This window comes from Thamnophis sirtalis, unplaced genomic scaffold, assembly GCF_051295495.1.
Source record: "Thamnophis sirtalis isolate CommonGarterSnake01/CBP01778 unplaced genomic scaffold, rThaSir2_p1.2 scaffold_3, whole genome shotgun sequence".
NCBI classification, from domain to species: Eukaryota; Metazoa; Chordata; class Lepidosauria; order Squamata; family Natricidae; genus Thamnophis; species Thamnophis sirtalis.
In genome coordinates this window covers 77,713,306-77,733,894 of record NW_028261383.1, presented here as the reverse complement: position 1 = coordinate 77,733,894, position 20,589 = coordinate 77,713,306, and the positions used below count along the sequence as shown (strand labels likewise).

The window sequence follows — 20,589 nt, the reverse complement described above, 5'->3', positions numbered from 1 at the left end:
AATGCTTCCTCCTGCCACTTCATCTTTTGGGGGCTGAATTTTTTTTTTTCAAATAGGGATTGTTACCTGTTTGAAACCAGCTGTTATAGGCTAATCCATACAAGAACTGCTGAAATAGAGACCTTGTGGAAAGAAATAACAATCAGGTGACTGTAAAAGAAAACAACTGCATGTCACAACACAAAATAGGTTCCTTGAATTAATTTTTTTTGACATCTCCAAGTCGAAAACAAAAAAAACTGTGAAAATACGAAAAAATATTTGTAGATTTCTAGGGAAATAAAACGACCATTTTAAATAATCCCACTAATATTTCGGTAACAGGTAGTGAGATCTATCCTAGAATGGTTCATGTGTTGTTATATCATGTTCTGTAGCTTATCTCATCAAGTACAAGAGAAGAGAGAAGAGAAGAGAAGAAAAGAAGAGTAGAGAAAAGAGAAACTCACCATGCAGCTGCTGAGCTCCACCAAGCCAGGTTCAAGAAATCTGCCATGGTTGGCTAAATATAAAGAAATAAAGAAGTATACTTTTAAACAGAACACAACTGTTACTAGGAAGGGAATGTAGTACTTGGGAAATCCAAGCCCAGTGAACTGCTGCTTCTTGTGTGTTAATGGTGTAAATACCAATCCCTAATTTTCTTTCATTAGTGCTGGGCTACTCCAAGTTTGAATTCCCTTGGATGATCAGAATGGCCAGTCTTGGTAAATATAGTAGGTGCCTATTTGAAGAGGACAACTATACAATCCAGATGTTATCCATGAGGCTTGTTACATCAGTGTTGCCCTTTTCTAACCACTATCAGTGCTTCCTCACTTACACATTCACATGTATGGATTCTGGCTCTCATATAGTGCTAGACGTTTTGCTATATCTCTTCTGCAATGCTTCTCTTTGCCACCCCTCCCTTCTGGATTCCTACAAGGTTATCAAATGCTTAATTAGTAAACCTGTAAATGACTCTTTTGTTTTACAGTGATCAGACATGTCACTACATGTTTGTGTCCAGAAGGGCACTGTGGTGAAGCAACTTACTCTTAAAACAATTGAATAGAAGAATGGAGAAGGAGTAGCAATAGGATCACTTGTGCAACGTCTCATAAAATCAGAGAAGAACACAGGAAATTTTACCAGTGCCAAAAAAAGGGGACAGATGGAAGTTGGTCCTCCTGCCTAAAAAAAATACAGACTTGGCAGTTTGGCTTGGTCTACTAAGTTAATAAATCCATCCAAAAGCTGATAAAGTTAGTCTGGCACAATTTGTTTGTGACAAATATCCTTCTTTTAACTCAAGAGAGGAAGTAGCATGCATTGCTCCCTGCTGATTTTTTTTGTCATTCATAGAGATTTTAAAGTTCTAGTTGTCTCAACTATCAGTTGAAACAACTAGAACTTTAACATCTCTATGAATGTATCCTCCTCAGTCAAATGGAGTGGCTTCCGATGTATATTTTTAGAGGGGGAGAAGGTTACCTTCTTCTTCTCCCTTTACTGGCTATTTTCTAAATTTAAATAACCTGCCGTTCAATGATGTGAAACATATTTACACCTGTATATGCAATGCTTCAATCCGGAAAGAGCTGATAGCATGGAATCCTGACTCACCACATAGACCCCACGTGGTGCACTTCCTGTGTTGCTTGGAGCTTCTGGAGCGCAGACAGATTGAAAGTCGTAGGATTCTTTCTGTGTGAAGAATGAATTGTTGTAGAGAGCAGACATCAAATGGGCATCCACTTCACTGAAGAACTTTCCGACCTGAATATGGAATAGAAGACAAGAACAATCATCAGTAATATCTACATCACGTTGCTGTTTGTAAGAACGTTATCAGTCATACATTTTATACATAAATATGAGAAAACAACAATCAGTGTGAACTGTACTAAGTAAACAGTCAATATTGGAATATTGAAAACTATAAGTTTGGTAATTACATAAATATCATTGTGAAATGAAGCAAATATCCCTATTTTTTTTTATAAGATAAAATAGCTCACCTGATATTTGTAGTCTTCTTGGTTGGAGATCACCAGAAATCCACCATCATCAATAAGCACACAAAGCAGATCCTGCAACATGGGAAGAGGGAGTGGGCAGCTGCAATGACATGGAGTGTTGCTGCTATATTGTTTTTGCTTAAGGAGGCCGCTGGCCTTCTTTTTTCTCCCTTATTTTATTGCTTCTTTGTGCTCCACATGCATGCACCCATCCGCTTCCATTGGCAATTCAAAGTGCTAATTTCAAAGTCCCATGTCTTGGCATTAAGGTATCCTCAGAGCTGTTTCTTCAACCCAACTTGTTTACTTACCTGGTAGAATTTCCTAATTATTCCCCGGGAGGCGGGGGGGAGGCAGAGAGGTTCAAGGGCTTTGTTTCTCTACTCTGGTGCAGGTGCTTTTAAACATCCCTTTCCTTGGAATTTGTGCAGCTCTCAGCTTACCTAGCTCTAGGGTATTATTAAAAATTGAATTAAGAGAAATTATGAACCTTGAGTGCCCCATCTATCCATTTCTGTCATTTGATTTTAGATTTCTTGATCTATTTTGTGGTTGTAATTTTTTATATAATTTTTTAGTCTTGGGTATTGAACCATGCATGTTTTATTGTTAATTCTTGCTGAAATCCACTGAGAGTAAATTGACGAGGAATGGAAGTTGGCCCCTAGACTTGCATGGGAGGATAGCAACTCCTATGTAGTCCAAATGCACATCCCTACCAGTCATACACATCTGTCCAAACATGTTTCACATACCTTTAAACCTTCATTTAAAATAAAGTGCTCTCAAACTACATTTAAAATCCATTGGACTTCCTTTCCTAATTCAAAAAAACAAACAAACAGAAAAAAACCCAATCGACTTTTACAGTTGAACGATTTCCTCCCCCCTTTCCTATAATCTACTTTTAAAATGAATAGTTCTCCCCTCCCTTCTTTCATTTATTTTTATTGGTTAGCTGGCTGGCTGAATAATTTGCCGGGTTCTTCTACTGTGAAGCCAAGAGTATTTGTTGTTGAAGGCACAGGGTCAGGAGGAAGTATGTTTGAGAGCAGGAAGAAAGAAGATCATAAGTCACCATCAAATGAATAAGTTATAAGGAGGAACATTTTTAAAAGGCAGGCAAATGGTGGGAGCATGAAGTCTTTGCAAGCTCCATCCAAGCAAAGGTAGCAATGCCTGAAATGTACTACCTGATACTGTGGTTTCTTCCCCAAACCCCCAAAACTTTAACCTTAGACTGTCTACTGACGACCTCACCCCATTCCTAAGAGGTCTTTAAGGGGCGTGCATAAGCACACCAGTGTGCTTACCATACCTGTCCTAATATTCCCTTGTATTCGTATTCACTTCATGTATTCATAATAAAATCTATACTTGTATCTGTTATCTAATTCATACTTGAAATAAATAAATAAATAAATAAATAAATAAACAAATAAATAAATAAATAAATAAAAATAAAAAACCATTCTAGCCTATCATGGCTGGTTTTAAATCGATGAATCAATGGTGAGGTAGGGCTGGGTAAATAGGTGAAGACAGCACCATCATTAACCTTTCAGTCTTTGACATCGGTCACTGCCTGTCCCTTCTCCAGAAGAATGTTCTTTTGACATCAGATGGGTCCTGATCCTGTTAGCTTTCCATAAAGCCATCAAGACCCAAATGTTCTCAGTAGGACTTTGGATTCTGAATAGTTGCTGTTGACTCTCTGAGTGTGTATTAGTGTGCGATTGTGGATACGGGTTCCCTGTGTCCCTTGACACAGGGGAATTTTCTTGGGATAAAGTTTCTGCTTTTAATGATTACAATTGTAGAGATTTGTAAGCCTTTCAGACCCAGACATGACTGTAGCAGCATAGGTGCCTAGCAAATAAATATATAAATAAAAGGTAAACGTAAAGGGTCCCCTTGCACATATGTGCTAGTCATTCTCGACTCTGGGGCGCAGTGTTCATCTCCATTTCAAAGCCAAAGAGCCAGTGCTATCCGAAGACATCTCCGTGGTCATGTGGCCAGCATGAGTCAATACCGAAGGCGCACGGAATGCTACTACCTTCCCACCAAAGGTGATTCCTATTTTTCTACTTGCATTTCTACACGCTTTCAAACTGCTAGGTTGGAAGAAGTTGGGACAAGTAAAGGAAGTTCACCCCGTTAAATAAGGAAGCTTATTACAGGTTACAGATGGCCTTTTTACTGAGCAAAAGCAACATCCTTATCTTCAACAGGAGACTGAGTATAAATTTCTCAATGTGCAATCCAAATAGCAAATGCCTACTGTACATTGTCAATTTGAAAAAAGAAGTATCCCATATGCAATTGGCAATGTTTACATTTTTGCATTAGTTGATTTATGCAGCAGATACATCAAAGTCCTGCTTTCGGGGAGGGGTGAAGTCATTGTCCTCTGCATCATAACATACCGTTACTTTTGCAGTCCTACTCAGTATTTCCAGAAGTCAATTTTAAATTGCTTACGTTCTGAATTTTAAAAATCAAGTGGGTTTTTACATAGTCTCCTGGGTCAGAAGGAGTCATGCAGTGATGTTGCAGCTATTTACCTTGTCATTAGTATCACAGTCCATCTCACAGCTTGTGGAGAGGTCACACTGCAAAACAAAAAGAAAGGCAAGAAAATCTTAGCACTGATTTATTTAAATCCACATTATGTCTATAAATAATTCATAATCACTTTCTAACATTTCTATGGACTGATAAAAATAGAAAGGAAGGAAACATTTCCAAGAGAATTGCAGTGGTTACTCGCATGGTAGAACAGTAATGCTGTACTAAGTTATATATGACGCATATTTCAATTCTATTTGGAAATGTAATTTTTTTCTGGTTGTGTTGCCACCTTTTAAGATGTGATTTGCTAAGTAAAATAAACCTTACTAGTGTTAAAAGATCTTTACTGGTTCCAGTTAATGTGTAGCAAAATTCAGTTTTTGACCAATTAAATGACTTTAAATGAAGATATTTGAAAAATCTCCATATAAACATGGGAAGAGATGATCCTCCAACCATATTTATAATGGTTGCAGGATCACAGGATTATGTGATCACCATCTACGATCTTCCCAGCTGGCTTTTGACAAGCAAAGATTGTCTTAACGACCACGTCAGGGGTGGGTTCCCGCTGCCACTACTGCCGGTTCGCTCAGCAACCTGCCCATGCATGCATGTGCGCACATGCACAGTGCACCAATTGCTCTGTGCAGGCGTGGAAAGCAAAAACAAGACAAAAACAAGAGAACCAGTTCGGGGGTGTGGCAAGCCTGGGTCACTGCCAGTTCCAACGACCCAGGCTGCCAAGTTACTACCGGTTTGGCTGAACCAGTCCAAACCGGTAGGAACCAACCTCTGGACCACATGATTCATTTATGTATAAATGGCAAGAAAAAAAATAGAGCAAGTAAATGAATTTGGCTGAAAATTAAGAAGAGGAAACAGAAAATTTATTAGTATTGGTGTACATTTTTCTACACCTGCGTTCCTCAAAATTTCTAGGTTGGTGGCCTGGCATGGGGGTGGGTGAGTGGGTGGGTGGGGCAGGGGAAGAGGAGATAGTTTTATGTGAGGGGCAGGAGAGCGAGTGGGGTTTCCAGCTGCAGCCACCCACTGCTCACCCGAGTGGGGCTGCTCTCTCTGGTGCTCGATGTTTGCCAGGTGGGGCTACGCATGACACGCATATGCTGGCTTGCCACTCATGCCACCCAGTTGCAAATAGGCCATGGCCCAATAGTGGGCTATAGGCCACAGATTGGAGAGTTCTATTCTACACTATAGATTACATGGCTTAGAAAATGTATATCTATATAGCAATAGCAATAGCAGTTAGACTTCTATACCACTTCATAGAGCTTTCAGCCCTCTCTAAGCGGTTTACAGAGTCAGCATATCGCCCCCACAGTCTGGGTCCTCATTTCACCCACCTCGGAAGGATGGAAGGCTGAGGCAACCCTGAGCCGGTGAGATTTGAACCGCCGAACTGCAGATAGCAGTCAGCTGAAGTGGCCTGCAGTACTGCACTCTAACCACTGCGCCACCTCGGCTCTATAGGGAACTGCGCCACCTCGGCTCTATATAGGGAACATTAACTATGTTTCTTACAATCATGAGACCAATAGAAAAAAAATGCCATGTTCACATTTATTAAAACCACCAAGTGTTTTATTTTAAAAAGAGTTAATTGTCTTGCTGTTGTGCTGTTTGGTTTAATATTCATCCATTTGTTTACACAGTTTTAGAAAACGCAATAAGTTTTAAATATGTGAATATACTTTTGATTTATATACCAGAAAGGTATCACACTATGAAGAATTATGAATGTATCAACATGGGGGCTGGAAAAAAATAAACTAAACTATTGGACTGGCACATTAATCCCACATTTACTACCTTGAATAATCAATACATCTTTGCTTTCTTTTTATGAACTGATTCTGTAGCAATATAATGAAAAGATTAATATGGTACATGATACATGCTTAATGATGTGTTTAAAATTAAGTTGAATGATTTTTGTATGTATTATTATTTATTTTCAGTAAGATTTATAAGGCCACCCAAATCAAACAGCATGGCTCTGGGTAAGCTAGAGCATAAAAAACAAGCAATACTCACCCAGCCTACAACTTTAATATAGATACAATGTAAAAATATAAAAGGCGAAATATAAAAGGCCACCAAGCCACACAGACTATTAGGTTCAAACATATAATATAGTACATTTTTGTTGTTTCCTTTTGTCCTTTTTATTGCCTTCATATACTTTAATTTTTCCCTTCTTTTTCTTTTATTGTATATTAATGCAATATTTATTTATTTATTTATTTTGAAAACAGAAATTCTATGCTGTTTTCAAAAATTAAAATCTTAGAATTGTTCCTAGGAACAAAACACACACACACACACACACACACACTTTGATTACTTACTCTTCGTGTTTTCTGCTGATCTGTTTGATTGCTAGCAAGGACTTTAAATTTTTGTGTCCAGGCCTCCAAGTCAAGTTTTACTCCAACCACTGAGAAGGAGAAAGAATTTTATTTTTTTTATTTGCAGATAGAAAGTTTAATCTGCAGAATATGAATGCATGCACATTTGTTTATTGAGCTACATAGTTTTCATATTTTTCATATTTTTCTCAGCAATAAATGAGCAGTATAGTGGCTTTCAAAACATTGATAACATTGAGTTTTAAAATCTATTTGTACATTTAAGTAATCTTATGAATTAGATTAGACTTTGTCTCTAGGCTAGCTTGAAAATCTCCTCTGTTATTCTTATATGGCATAATTCCATAAGGACACGAAGAGTTACACAACCTAGCACAAATTCTATATACATGTCAGCTATGTCCGAGAAGATACAACCTTATGTCCAACATAATTGCATTGAAGCTCAAATTTCAGAGGAGGTGGAAGAAAGGTGTATCTGGAAATATGGAATGGTTGTAGAGTTCCAGAAAGCCTATGCTGAACTAAGGCAGGTTAGAATAGAATAGAATAGGATAGGATAGGATAGTATAGGATAGGATAGAAGATCTTTACCTGCTGGCTTCAGATGCCTCTCTGCTAGATTGAGTTCTACAGCTGTGCTAACTAGGATCCCAACAGGATTGCTCTCTAGCTCTGATCCTCTGTAGTTCGCTATTTAAAGAAAAGAAGGAAATAAATTAGCATTTTCTGATGGATAATACTGCATGACTGCTACAAGAAACTCTCTGGACTAGAAGAAACAATCTGATAATGGAGTATTTTTATGGTTTCATGAATAGTTGTCTTCCTGCCAATGCTTATTTTCCAATTCACGTTAACAACAAAATAAAAGAATCTGTTTCTTCGATTCTGCTATTTAGTAATTAAGGTCTTAAGCTACATCCATGGCTTCTACATTGTCACAAGTCTATCAAATTCTGATAACAAAAATTAAATAAGCACCATAAAATATAAATAAGGCACCAAAGCACCAAAGCAATTTATTTCCCATGATTTGATGACTGAATGCTCCCTTTCCCCACTCCTGACACATACACCTACATATCAGAGATCCTATATGGTAACAGTTTTCTTATAGAACAGTGTTTCTCAACCCGAGCAACTTTAAGATATATGGACTTCAACTCCTGGATTAAGCTAGCATGCAAGCCAGCTTGAACAAGAGTTTTGTTGTATTCTCCTGGAGCTTCATATTTCTAAAGACTATCCAAATTGAAAATACACCAAAACTGCCTAGCGATGTTCTGCAAGATTTTACTTACGATCTCGGTAAGGAGGCTTAAAGATGTAGCCTTTATTATCTAGGCTCCTTCGATAAAAGCTGGCATTGAAAGGCTCTCGGTCTTCTTCCCAATCTTCAGCAGCTCTTTCATAGAAATCAACCACACCCATAAAACATTATCAATTTCATTTTTCACAAACGAAGGCTCAAAATCAAATATATGCATAAAAATTCTAAATAGTTTTTAAAGTGGCAGTCTGCTCTTCAGATGTCAAAACCTCAGATATTCATCAAATGTATTTCCTATAAATTTTTCAATACATAAATAAAACAAATATTTAACCCATGAGGTTATAAAATGACAATTGGGACAAGTCTCAATGTCACTTGATGCTTACAGAATTGCTTTTTAAAAATGAATTGAGTTCTATCATTTCTTTTACAAGATTGCAGAGAAATCCCAATGTAAATCCTATTAACTTTTTTTTTTATTGGGACAATAAAATAATTTTCATTTTGCATGAAGCTGAGTGCTTGACAAATCTATTATTTTTGTTTTTCCAAGCATATAAAATATCAGGATATTTATGAAGTCCCTAAAATGTTGCACTTGGTTTGGAAGTGTCACGTAATTTTATTGCTTGGCATTTAGGCATTTAAGGCAAATCAGTAAGAATCAGGGGTAGGTTCTGTCAGTCCCTACTGCCGGTTTGCTCATGGCTGTGATGCCCATCCGCAGTGCAATAAAAATTGGTCTGCACATGAACAGAAGCAAAAAACAAGATGTCGATGCCTACGGTGCCACCCAGAGAACTGGTTCAGAAGCATGGCAGGCCTGGGCCGAACTGGTCCGAACCAGTAGAAACCCACCACTGGTAAGAATACTCCTCGGAAGATGGTAGTTAACACCACATTTTTGGCTCTCCAACAGGATACAAGTTACAGTAATCTCATGATTTAGGACAGTTTTTCAATTTCATATCACATTCATGTCCAAAAGTAGTGGGGTGTTTTTTTTTTTTTTTGGTAGGAGTCCTTTTCTCACATTCTTGCAGAAACAAAAGACTTGTTCACATTTTTAAAATACATATAGAGGAAATAAAAATGTTTGGCTTCATTAGAGGAAACTTTTTTCTTTTTTTCCTTTTTTAAAATATTTTAATTTTATCAATTTCATATATACATTCACAATTATATGATCTCATAACGGTTATTAATAATATGTATTTATAACAATTTTTCCATACTGTTGACAATGTACTTGAAGATTGCTTTTTTAACATCCCATAGATCCATCTTATCTTACAACAGTCCTACTTCTTCTTCCCGGTCCTACTTCTTCTTCCCTCCCTCCCTCTTTCCCTCCCTCGTTTCTTCTCTCCTACTCCCCTTCCTTCCCTCCCTCCTTCCCCTTCTCTCCTTCCTTTCCTCCTTCCTTCCCCCCTTCCTTCTCTCCTACATTCCCTCCTTCCTTCCCTCCTTTCTTCTCTTCTTCTCTCCTTCTCTCCTTCCTTCCCTCCTTCCTTCCCTCCTTTCTTCTCTACTTCTCTCCTTCCTTCCCTCCTTCCTTCCCTTCTTGCTTCCCTCCCTCCTTCCCTCCCTCCTTCCTACCCCCCTTTCTTCTCTCTCTTCTTCACATCTTTAAAATACATATAGAGGAAATAAAAATGTTTGGCTTCATTAGAGGAAACTTTTTTTCAATGCTGTCTTTCTTCAGTGGTGGTCAGTCAGGGGCTCACCAATTTTCTCTCTCCTTTGACCTACTCAGAAGAATTTGGAAAGTGGCTTTGATATCAGGCAGTCACCAAATTGACCATACATGTAATTCTATGCTGATTTTCATGGATTGCAGAGACCAAAGGGAAGAAAGATTAATCTATCTGTACATAGATGTTTATAGATCACAATACCATAACAACAAAAACTTACTTGTTAGGGAAAACACGGGTGATGCCACCATCTGTGGCAACAAACACAGCTAGAAGACTATATCTGCAGTAAGATAGAAATCAAAGTCAAAATTTAGGAATAGGGTGGCATATCAAAATGTCCCCAACAATTAATGAAAACAAGATCACATGATAATGAATTAGGTTTTTTTGCTGCAAGAGATCAACGAGAAGCAGTTTATATAGCACCTGTACAAGCCTAGGTAAAGATGCAGCTGCTTTAAAAATTAAGAGAGAAATGTTTCAAGTGTGCTTCTGAATCACCTCTTTGAAAAGATTTGCATAGCCCCATCTACCATTGATTTTAACATGGTCTCCAGGCCATGCAATTTAGCTTATATTAACACACCTGAAGGCTTCACATTGTCATGGAAAACTGCTTTACAAAAAGATGAAATTAATCTGCACTCAATTGAATAATTGAATAACACCACTCAGAAGTTTTATTTACGTGCTTAAATCTTGATTCTTCCATACTGTTTCCACCAGCTGTTGTGTAATTCCAGTGTCCAGGATAAGGTTGTGAAGAAGGAAGTTGTCACCTTAACAGAAAGAAGAAATGTTCCAAAACCAGAAGTTTACCTCAATAACCACTAGAATTTCTCCACTCACCGTTTTACTTGCAAAAAGGCAGTTGAAGGCAATATGAAACCTCTCCATTATGCCGTAATTTCATTCAGGATGCCCTGATCTAAATTCTTAGCAGTATTAAACAGCCTTTTTAAAAAAAGGTGTATATTTCTCAATGTTTTTGGAAACTCTTCTCAGTACTGGAAGTCAGCCAGCTCAGGTCTCTGGCTTTTCTTGCTGTTCTGAGTTGGAGATGGTATTTTTGTATCTTATGCACACAGAGGCAGATTCCCAGAGTATTGTCATACTTCTTTTAGCCACACCAAGTGTAATAAAGAAACATGGTAGAACTACATTTCCATATTTGACAGATATCAAAGTGGATTGACCAAACTACTTCCCTTGGGAAATGTACTTTAACATCTAAAGAATACTTGATCAATATGTGTCCATAAAGGAAGGGAATGCCATGACTCTTGTTTCTTAGTTGCTCAGTTGCACTAATTTACACTGAGAAATCAGGCTGGGTATGTAATGTAGGGTTCGTTTTAATGAAGTACATCTTACAGAACTCTAACCTCTGATGAAATGTGACCTGGTTCCAGCCAGATCAAGCTTGAAGAAGTCCATGTGCCTATGATCAAATGTAGGATTGGCAAGCAACATTATCCAATGACTGCATACTTTTTTTAAAGACAAGTCCCATCGATTCCATTTGGGCAAGCTGATTATTACATGTACAGGGCTACACTACAATTCTTAACTGTGGTGGCTAATCATTTATACCAGACTTTTACAATCAAATATTCTCCAGAACAGGCTCCAGTGGTTGGGAATTCTGGAGGCTGTAATCCAATACATCTGAAAGTTGCTACAAAAATTGAATTACATCCTTGTTTTATGAAATCCACCTTACCATAAGCTAACAATTCCCAGATACGAAAGAAACACATCTTAACACTTTATTTAAACAAACACGAAACTTTATTTAAATAATCTATTTTTGGCAACCTTTGCCTCACCCCCATCTTAAAAAGTAGATGTATTTATTTAATAATTCCATTGCTGCTTAGTAATGGATTTCCCTGGGTTCTTTCACTCACAAAACGTGAAGGCTTCCTTGAGATGAGACTTTTTGTCCACCACAGGCCTTTGGGGTACTTACATTGTTTGGAGTCAGGCGTCACCTTTTCCATGAGGGCAATAAAGTTTTCCAGGAATTCAGTGTTGTTATCCGACAGGTTGAGGTCTTTGCAATATTCTCTGGGTTACGAGGAAGATTTGTCGATTGGAAGGATGAAAAAGTTGCGGTTAGTTTTCTTTCTCTCAGAATTGGCCTAATCATGTGCTCAGCACAGGTGAAGCAGCTACTCAAACTAGCTGGGTATGGTTAAGACAATGAAGGTGGGAAATATGTGGAGTTATTTAATGAGTCATATCCTCACCACCACCATCTCGGCTCAGAAATATGGTTTTTGTTCAATGTGAATCTCATTATCAATATTTAGGGCTACTCAACCTTTATTTTTATAGATGTCTTAAATCTATATATGGGTAGAGAAAGAAATGTATAAGAATCTAGTACGTTTCAAATATAATATCTGTAAAATATGTACTAGTGAGTCTTTGAGAGTTGGGGAGATTGTATGAATGGGTTTTATGCCATGGCTCACAATCTGCTGAGAAAGGCTATTAGTTGGCCTTTTCACACTGGTGTTACAGCACCTCTCAAGAGTAACCAGAAAGCTATAAAATAATACAAAGTCAATTTATGAAAGCACAGGAGGAAGCCTTTGGGAATATATTGGCTATATAAAAATCGGTGTCATAACTCTTTTCTGTTATTTACTGATGTCATAAACCACCACCTGAATGGTTTCTTAATGCCATCTAAAGTATAGCACACAGCACTGGGTAGTACTACGCATCACTGCATTTTCAGATTTCTGCAATAATTCTGCCACTCTATTTCTCTAAGAACTTACTGGCTTACTTTAATTCCTCTGGGTTTGCAACTTAATTAAACTCTTGATCTGCTTTTGTGAATTTCTATAGACATCAGTCTTTACTATGATTTTCAACATGGCACTTATACAGAAGCGTGACCGTGCTAGTTATAAAAAGCCTCTATTTTTATCAAGTATTGGAAAATAGCCTCATTTCCTTCCTCTCCCACTCTTTCTTCTAGCATTCACTTTCACAATGAAGTTGGGGGCAGGGGGAGGAAAGCAACACTTTAAAAAGGTGGCTCTGTATATAAGCTGTGAGAGTCCTCAGTGAGATGCTAAAGGTGCAGATTTGATATTATGGTATCTGGTCTTTTTAGAGCAGCAATGGGGATCTTGCAGATTTCCAGGGGTTGCTGAAACAGAATTCTGAGCTGGAATGGTCAATTGTAAACAATGTCAGCAATGGAGGTTGATAAATATGTAGACCTAAAAAGCCCACCACTTCTCTAGAGGGAGCAGTGGAACTCAAGCTGTGAATATTATTATTTTTGCATTCTAATTATTGATATTTGATGGCAGGGAATAAGTGAGACTGGTAATTTGGGACAAAGATAAATTTCTCTAACGGTAAAGGTTCCCCTCAGACATATGTACTAGTCGTTCCTGACCTTAGGGGGCAGTGCTCATCTCCATTTCAAAGCCAAAGAACCAGTGCTGTCCGAAGACATCTCCATGGTCATGTGGCCGGCATGACTAAATGCTGAAGGTGCATGGAACACTGTTACCTTCCCACCAAAGGTGGTCCCTATTTTTCTACTTGCATTTTTTACATGCTTTCTAACTGCTAGTTGGCAGAAGCTGGGACAAGTAACAGGAGCTCACTCTGTTACGCAGCATTAGGGATTTGAACCACTGAACTGCCGACCTTTCTGATTGACAAGCTCAGCATCTTAGGCACTGAGCCACTGTGTCCCAAATTTCTTTACTGTCTCCTAAATGGGACTACCTCTTGCCCACTTTATTAAGATTGTTTCTCAAGATTGTATGCATCCCCAAATAAACCCTATTAAAAGCATGAAGATAAGTAATAGCTATCTCCAAGTTAAAATGTATATGCATTGCCAGTTAACTTGATATAATGGGTCAATTTATACAGCCTTAAATCTATCTCACTAAAACCATTCCAGCTATCTTTCTAGACTCACTTCCAGCATCTTTTTAAAGGTTCTTTTCTGACACAATTCTATTACTTGACTGCTTTATTTGCAATTCAGAAAGAAATCTCTGCCCATTGCTTCAACAATGGAACGGCTTTTTTCATATCTATGTATAATTGTTTTCTAACAGTAAAAATTAGTCTAAGATGACGCGACAGATATCAGCCAGTTTTCTAAAAAAAAACCACAGGTGATATCAGCTCTTGTTTTTAAAACTCTTCCAAACGGATTTTTGATGATAAATGGAAAAAAGTGAAAGTGGAGGTTAACATGGTGGATCCTATTTCTCCAAATATGGATTGACTGAATCATGGTAACATCAAACAATATTGCTAATGAAGCTACCCCAATCTGGCATCTTCCTGATGTGCAGGGAAGTTCCATAATTTCCAACCAGCAGAGAGTTCCAAATTTGGGAAGCCAAGGAGAACTGACAGGAAGGGGGCAAAAATGTTAATTCTTCCTTTGCCCACTAATTCAGTCCACAACCATTCTCTCCTTTCCACTTTATATATTTGTAGTTTTAGTTAATTTTTTAAATAGAAAAAAGTAATGGAAGTTGGAGGAAGAGTTATTGAATCAGTGCTATGAAGACAGATCAATTTATCATCTTTCTTTCACTTATCAGATTGCTGCAGCATTATGAAATGTATCCAGGATGGGAAATGTCTTTCTTAATACTATGTATGGTTTTCTTAATAGATTGCTTGAGTTAAGCAGATAGAACTTAAATGGAACACACTAATTCGAATTAGATTGTTGACTTCTTGAATGACAACAACTGCAGTCCAAATCATATACAAGTGTATTTGTGCCTGTTTATATGCATATATGCATGTATCACTATCTGTCTATTTGTCAAGGGATGCTACCCAATTCAAATGTCTATGGAGATTCTCAGTCATCCAAGTCACGGTTGCCCCAAAGGTATGCTTTTTCAAAGAACTGAAGAAGCTTCTTTGATGAGAAGCGAAACAACTTCAAGGAAAAACGAAATCCAGTTTCCTTTTGAAAAAGCACCTTTGGGACTACCCAATTGAGGTGTAGTCAGGAGCTTTGGTGAATTAAGCAGGACAAGATCCCAGAGAAAACAACAAGTTAAGAAGTTTGGTGATTAGATCCTGAGTTACCATCTTGAGAGGTGCTGAATCTGGAGGCGCAACTGCATTGTTTCTTGCTTTTCCTCTTTTGGTCTTGGTATGGGATTTTAAATGAGGGATAAAAATACTTACCTCTCTCTTAATGGAAAGAGGAGAGATGTAGGTTCAATGATTTGTGAAAAGAGTAGAAGATTCTCTTATCTATAACGTTTTGATATAGAATTTGGTTTCCCTCAAAAGATGCTAAGACCAACGTTGCAAATTCTAGCAAATTCATATCTATTTCATCACCTATTGCACAACTTACCATATGCTCTCATTAGATATAATCTCTTCATTTATTGTGATCACAGTCCAACCCAATAATTAAAATCAGTGTCACTATTCTTTTCTTTTTGATTTTTTTGGGGGGTGGGGTGGGGTGGAAGAGGATAAAAGTCACTCATCTTTAGTTGATTTTACATTAAATATGAAAAGGGTTTCTTCTCTGAAACTCCACTTTTTGACAAAGTGGGGGACAGGATAGGAAAGAGTGGAAGAGGGACATATGAGAGAAAACACTAAAGATCTGGCTTACTTGCGGAATGAAATGTAATTCCACAAGGAACAAAGATTTTCAGGACAGTCACAGTGAATCGCTCTTCACCATAGCAATAGAAAACAGGATGGCCAGCCATCTTTACTTCAAGATTATGCATCACAATACTGCTACAGACACATATAGAAACTGTAAATATATCTGTACTCTTCATTTAGACAGATAGGTGCTGGCATTTGCTTGCAAGAGTATATGCACATGCAGTGCTGAGCTTTATATAATAAACTATTTATCAGCTTGGTCTTTTGAATGGGTTAACTTGTACATAAGATTGTACGTTGCTGTGTGTCTATGCATCTGCAGATATAGACCATTGTGAATTGTAAAGATATATAACAAAAGTAGGCTTGTTCTCATCACCATTTGCCATTATATTTGGGAGTTTTTATTCAACTGAAGCAACAAAGTTTGCATGGTCTAGTTTTGCATTGCCAGTTAATAAGATCTGGGGTTGGAAATAGTGTGTGTGTGTTTGTGTTGTTGTGTGTTTTGTGTGTGTGTGTGTGTGTGTGTATTTCTGCTTCTTTATACTGTAGCTTTCAGAATTAAATATTAAGAAATAATTTAGAACATCATAGAGACTGCAATTTAGAAAGCGATTTTTCTAGGTTCATGACAAATGTCACACAGGACATCTCACCAGGTGGCCAGATGTAAAAGATGATAGTATCCTGTATCTTTTAACAGCCATGTAGCTGAGGGGATAGTGATGGGTGTAATTTGTGTAAGGCGTCTGTCACAAAAAGTGGGTTCAATGCAAAAGCCTGCCTATGTATAAATGGAATACATTCTGTAGATAAAACTACTTAGCTATGTTGCATAGGCATCTTTGGCACAAAATCAGTAAGTCCCTTAAAAGGTTGGTTCAAATAGAGAGTTAATGGGTTTGAACCAAGTAGCAGGTTCTGTATGCATCTGATTTATTAGAGCCAACAAAATGAATGTGTATGAAAGCAGAAGCAATTAAAATATATTCTGTAGAGTAGCTGGATAAGATTTGACGGCCACCGGTTTGTAACAGCTTTTTCATAGAAATAAAATACAAGTTTATTTAGCTTTAATAATGTTTCAATTTTCCATCATTGTATGTTAATGCATCATAAAATCCTGGGCTGCCCAGTTTATTTTGCTTCTTGAAGAGCTATATATATACATATATATAGAAAGAGATACATATACACAATATTTTATCCACCTATGTATCCACACAGATATGTACAGATATATGTGCTTGCACACCCACAAATAGATTATCAGTGATATATGGTTTCTGAAAATTACCATGGACTATTGGCCATATTAGCAATGATGAGACTTCACAGCATATTGCCAAGCATTATTGGGACTGAAAGGCTAATAAATAGTGTAGCTGGAATTAAAGAAATGTCATAAGTAATCACTAGGAATGAATGCTTGCTAGAACAGAAGCCTGCTTGTTCTGATATAATCATAAATCTGCATTTCTTCACCTCTGATAGCTTCCAATGGACAACATGACACCTGATAGAATTGACAATATGGCTATTGGTCATCTTAGTTGCCACTGGGGGGAGGTGTGGTCCAAGAAATATAAAAGGAATCAGGTTGGGAAAGGCTGCAGGACAATAAAAAGTCTTTCCCCTTTATTTTATGACTATCTATGCATTTTACAAAAAAGGACATATTCTAAAAAAAACAACCCCAAAACCTTAAACCTAAAAATTTGAACATAAACTGTTATCCATGATTTATATAATGTCCCACAGAAATCATGTATTTCTATACTGGACAGTGTTCAGTGCAGAAAAAGATACCCATTAGTAATGGTGATCACATCAGGAGTTCAAAAATTCAGATAACCAGTAAATGATGATAGCAAAGAAACATAGAAGACAAAGGCCTATGATAGCTATCTGGAAGTTTGTACCCCAGATTTGGTAGCCCTAAATGATTAAAAACTAGGCAATTTCCAGCTCTCCTCATGTACTATCAACTCCAAATGCAAAGCACTGAATGCAACAAATATCAGTGAACCCCATTCACTGAAGTTACTAAACTAGAATCTACAGAATTTAAGAAAATAAGATATACTTTCTCATTCATCCAGGTAGAGTTATCTGGAATTTGAATCATGGCAACTAGACTTTTCTTTTTTGGCTTGAAAAGCAGTGAAAAGTTTCAAACCAAAAAGAAAAGAAGTCCAGTTGAATGCTAGTTTCTACGCAACCCTGCTCAAGAAGACCAGGTACAGAATGGGGCTGTTTGGATTGGTTCAGCATTATATGGAGGGATACAGTTTCCTCATCCCAATTAAAAAAACAACAACTTGTATGTGTTTTATGCTTTTTTAAAACTGCGATCCTATAAATACTTACCTGGGAATAAAGTCCACAGAATACCTCTAAGTATTTATGTATAGGATTGCTTTTAGGATTAATACATGCCATAGCTGTTTAAAAAATGTTGGAACATCACCTATCCATTGTATTGTAATGCCTTAAATAAAGCGGAATTTGTGAAAAGGCTATTAAAATGGCATTTCTTCCATTTTCTTACCGTATATACGGTGATTGGAACCTGAGTTACCAGAAGAGGCCGACTTTACTGCATCTTTAAAAGTTTGGGTAGAAGGGTTTTTTCCTTCCTGACAGCATGGCATGTTTGCTTGAGCCTCCGATTTTCCCTTTTCTAAAGAAGTATTAAAGATGTAAGAACTCCATCTTTATTCATATTTGGCCTTCTGTGGCTGGGGGAGCCAATTAGGTTTCACCATTGCAAATGATTATACAAACAGTGATCATTATAATTTCATCTGGATGCCAAATATATCACCAGTTTATGATATTGTGCTGGCCGTAAATCTAACAAGAATTATTTATTTATGAAATACGGAATTCCGTTCTCCCCCTGCCACCCCAAAAAAAATCTTAAATAGCACATACACTATACTTCCCTCTCCAGTTTTATTACCAAACTGTTCTGTGAATTTGAACCTCCCTAGCCTAGTGTAATATTCTGACCACTACACTGCAATTTTGGGCTTCCATTTTTTTACTACCAGTTTGCTCGTGCGCATGTGCGACACTGTCCGGGCAGGTAGGCAGAGCCTCCTGCTGCTGCCACTACCGGTTTTCCTGATCTGGGCTGAACCGGCCAAAACCAACCTCTGCTACACTGGACTGGGCAAAAAAATGTTCTGTTCTGTAGATTTGAAATAATTAAATTTGGAAAAGTCAAAAGAATAAAACTTGATAGAGTAAGGTTTGCAAAATGCAGAGTTTGTGATTTTTATGCATGGTATTACTATATAATATCAATAGTAACATTGTGTAAAGGGCAAAGGGAATAGCCTTGAAGAACAGGAGGAAATTCTGCTACAGGAGGAAATTCTGCTTAGATCTCACAGGGTTGCCTCCTCCGGGTGCCATCTACCAGCCAATGCCACCTGGCTATTACCCGGGGGAGGGCCTTCTCTGTGGCAGCTCCGGCCCTCTGGAATGAACTCCCCACAGGGATTCGGACCCTCACCTCTCTCCAGGCCTTCTGAAAAGCCGTCAAAACCTGGCTTTGCCGGCAGGCCTGGGGGTGATGAGTTCCCTCCCCTCTCGACATGTATGGTTGTGCGACTGTTGTTTACTTTTATTATTTGTATTTTGTTTTTTATGTTCCTCTCTTTTCCCCTTGAATTGTTTGCCGCCCTGAGTCCTCCCGGAGAAGGGCGGCATACAAATAATAAAATTCTATTCTGTTCTATTCTACCAAGTCAGTAATCAGACAAGAGGGTCTCTTGCCTAGACCAAGAAAATAACATAAGGAAACATCTCAGACAAGCTCCTCCCTAGTTCACACAACAGTAAAGTGAGGAAGAGGGAGGACATTCAGACTTGCAAAATTTCTACTATTACAGCTGTCACAATAAAAGTAGTCCTGGTCAATATGATTTCTTAGGCTGGGCTAATTTAGAGACGTTTTGGTGGAATTTTTCCTTACATGATATCATCTCAATAGGACCGAAACAGAGTTTTCTACTGATGGGTTTTTTTTTTTTGAGGATTTTCAGAAACTATACCTATATATGTGTGCTACATATGTATCTCATATGCAGCCATATACACATATATATTCTTCTTATGTAGGTGAGTGAACAGAAGGTGGGGCAGCTATGCTGCCAGCCGCCAATGGTAACACAATGTAGTGTAGGTGGCGGCAATCATAGTCCCCGAGACTGGCACACAGGCAGACGACAGACACACAAAAAAAGGAAGAAATGATCAAGACATTGGCACAATGAAGAGGTATATCAATTCCAAAGGGGTCAGGAGTGATGGAGTAGAATATCTGAAGGTGTGGCAGGGACGGAAAAAGGGTTGGGGAAGGGGAGTTGAACCACTCCCAGGATCGGTGGTTAAATGGACACCTCAGCAAGCTCACACACAAAGCTACCTTGGAGCAATGAATACATGTCCCTCGGACTCAAAGCTGTTTGGCAGCAGGTATTCAAAATCTGCAACAGAAAGGTAACATTATGCGGCGGGGAGTTGAAATGAGGGAAGAAGGCAGCTTCGGTTTCAGAAGGTGACAGAGCCAGAGCAAGAGGAAATGGGGTTGGGGGAGAGAGAAAGAGAAAAGAGACAGGAATAAACAGAAGAGGCAAAACCACTGGCTCGTTTTAACAAGAGAGAAAGAAGAGAATACACTTTGGGTGCTCAAGTCATACCAGAAGAAAGTTATAGCCAATAAGTTGCCAACATTGAGTGGATTTGGAGAGTTAATCGTATATAATTAAAATTCCATAATCTGTAATTAAATATATTTGGCAGATTGTATATATATGTATAAATAAAAATACCTTCATACTTATATATATATATAAACACATATATATATGTATGTTTAGTAGGTCATGTGGATATCTCTCTCTTATTATGAAATTACAAAGAAAAGAAATCACATGCTCTGCTCATACAAAAAGAGAATTACTAAAACAATATTT

General features: G+C 37.8%; 1 protein-coding gene across 2 annotated transcripts in view; it reads right to left on the bottom strand.

Annotated features, from left to right (window-relative positions):
- CACNA2D2 (calcium voltage-gated channel auxiliary subunit alpha2delta 2) overlaps positions 1-20,589 on the bottom strand; it is a 621,934-nt gene that overhangs the window by 4,922 nt on the left and 596,423 nt on the right. For both annotated transcript variants that reach the window (XM_087709243.1, XM_087709244.1), the window contains 12 exons: positions 20,040-20,100; positions 11,919-12,016; positions 10,635-10,725; positions 10,164-10,226; positions 8,275-8,378; positions 7,565-7,663; positions 6,950-7,038; positions 4,571-4,618; positions 2,004-2,075; positions 1,609-1,761; positions 450-502; positions 67-122 (listed from right to left, as the gene is read on the bottom strand). In XM_087709243.1, coding sequence (XP_087565369.1) covers positions 67-122; positions 450-502; positions 1,609-1,761; positions 2,004-2,075; positions 4,571-4,618; positions 6,950-7,038; positions 7,565-7,663; positions 8,275-8,378; positions 10,164-10,226; positions 10,635-10,725; positions 11,919-12,016; positions 20,040-20,100 — 987 coding nt within the window. The remainder of the gene's footprint in view (positions 1-66; positions 123-449; positions 503-1,608; positions 1,762-2,003; positions 2,076-4,570; positions 4,619-6,949; positions 7,039-7,564; positions 7,664-8,274; positions 8,379-10,163; positions 10,227-10,634; positions 10,726-11,918; positions 12,017-20,039; positions 20,101-20,589) is intronic.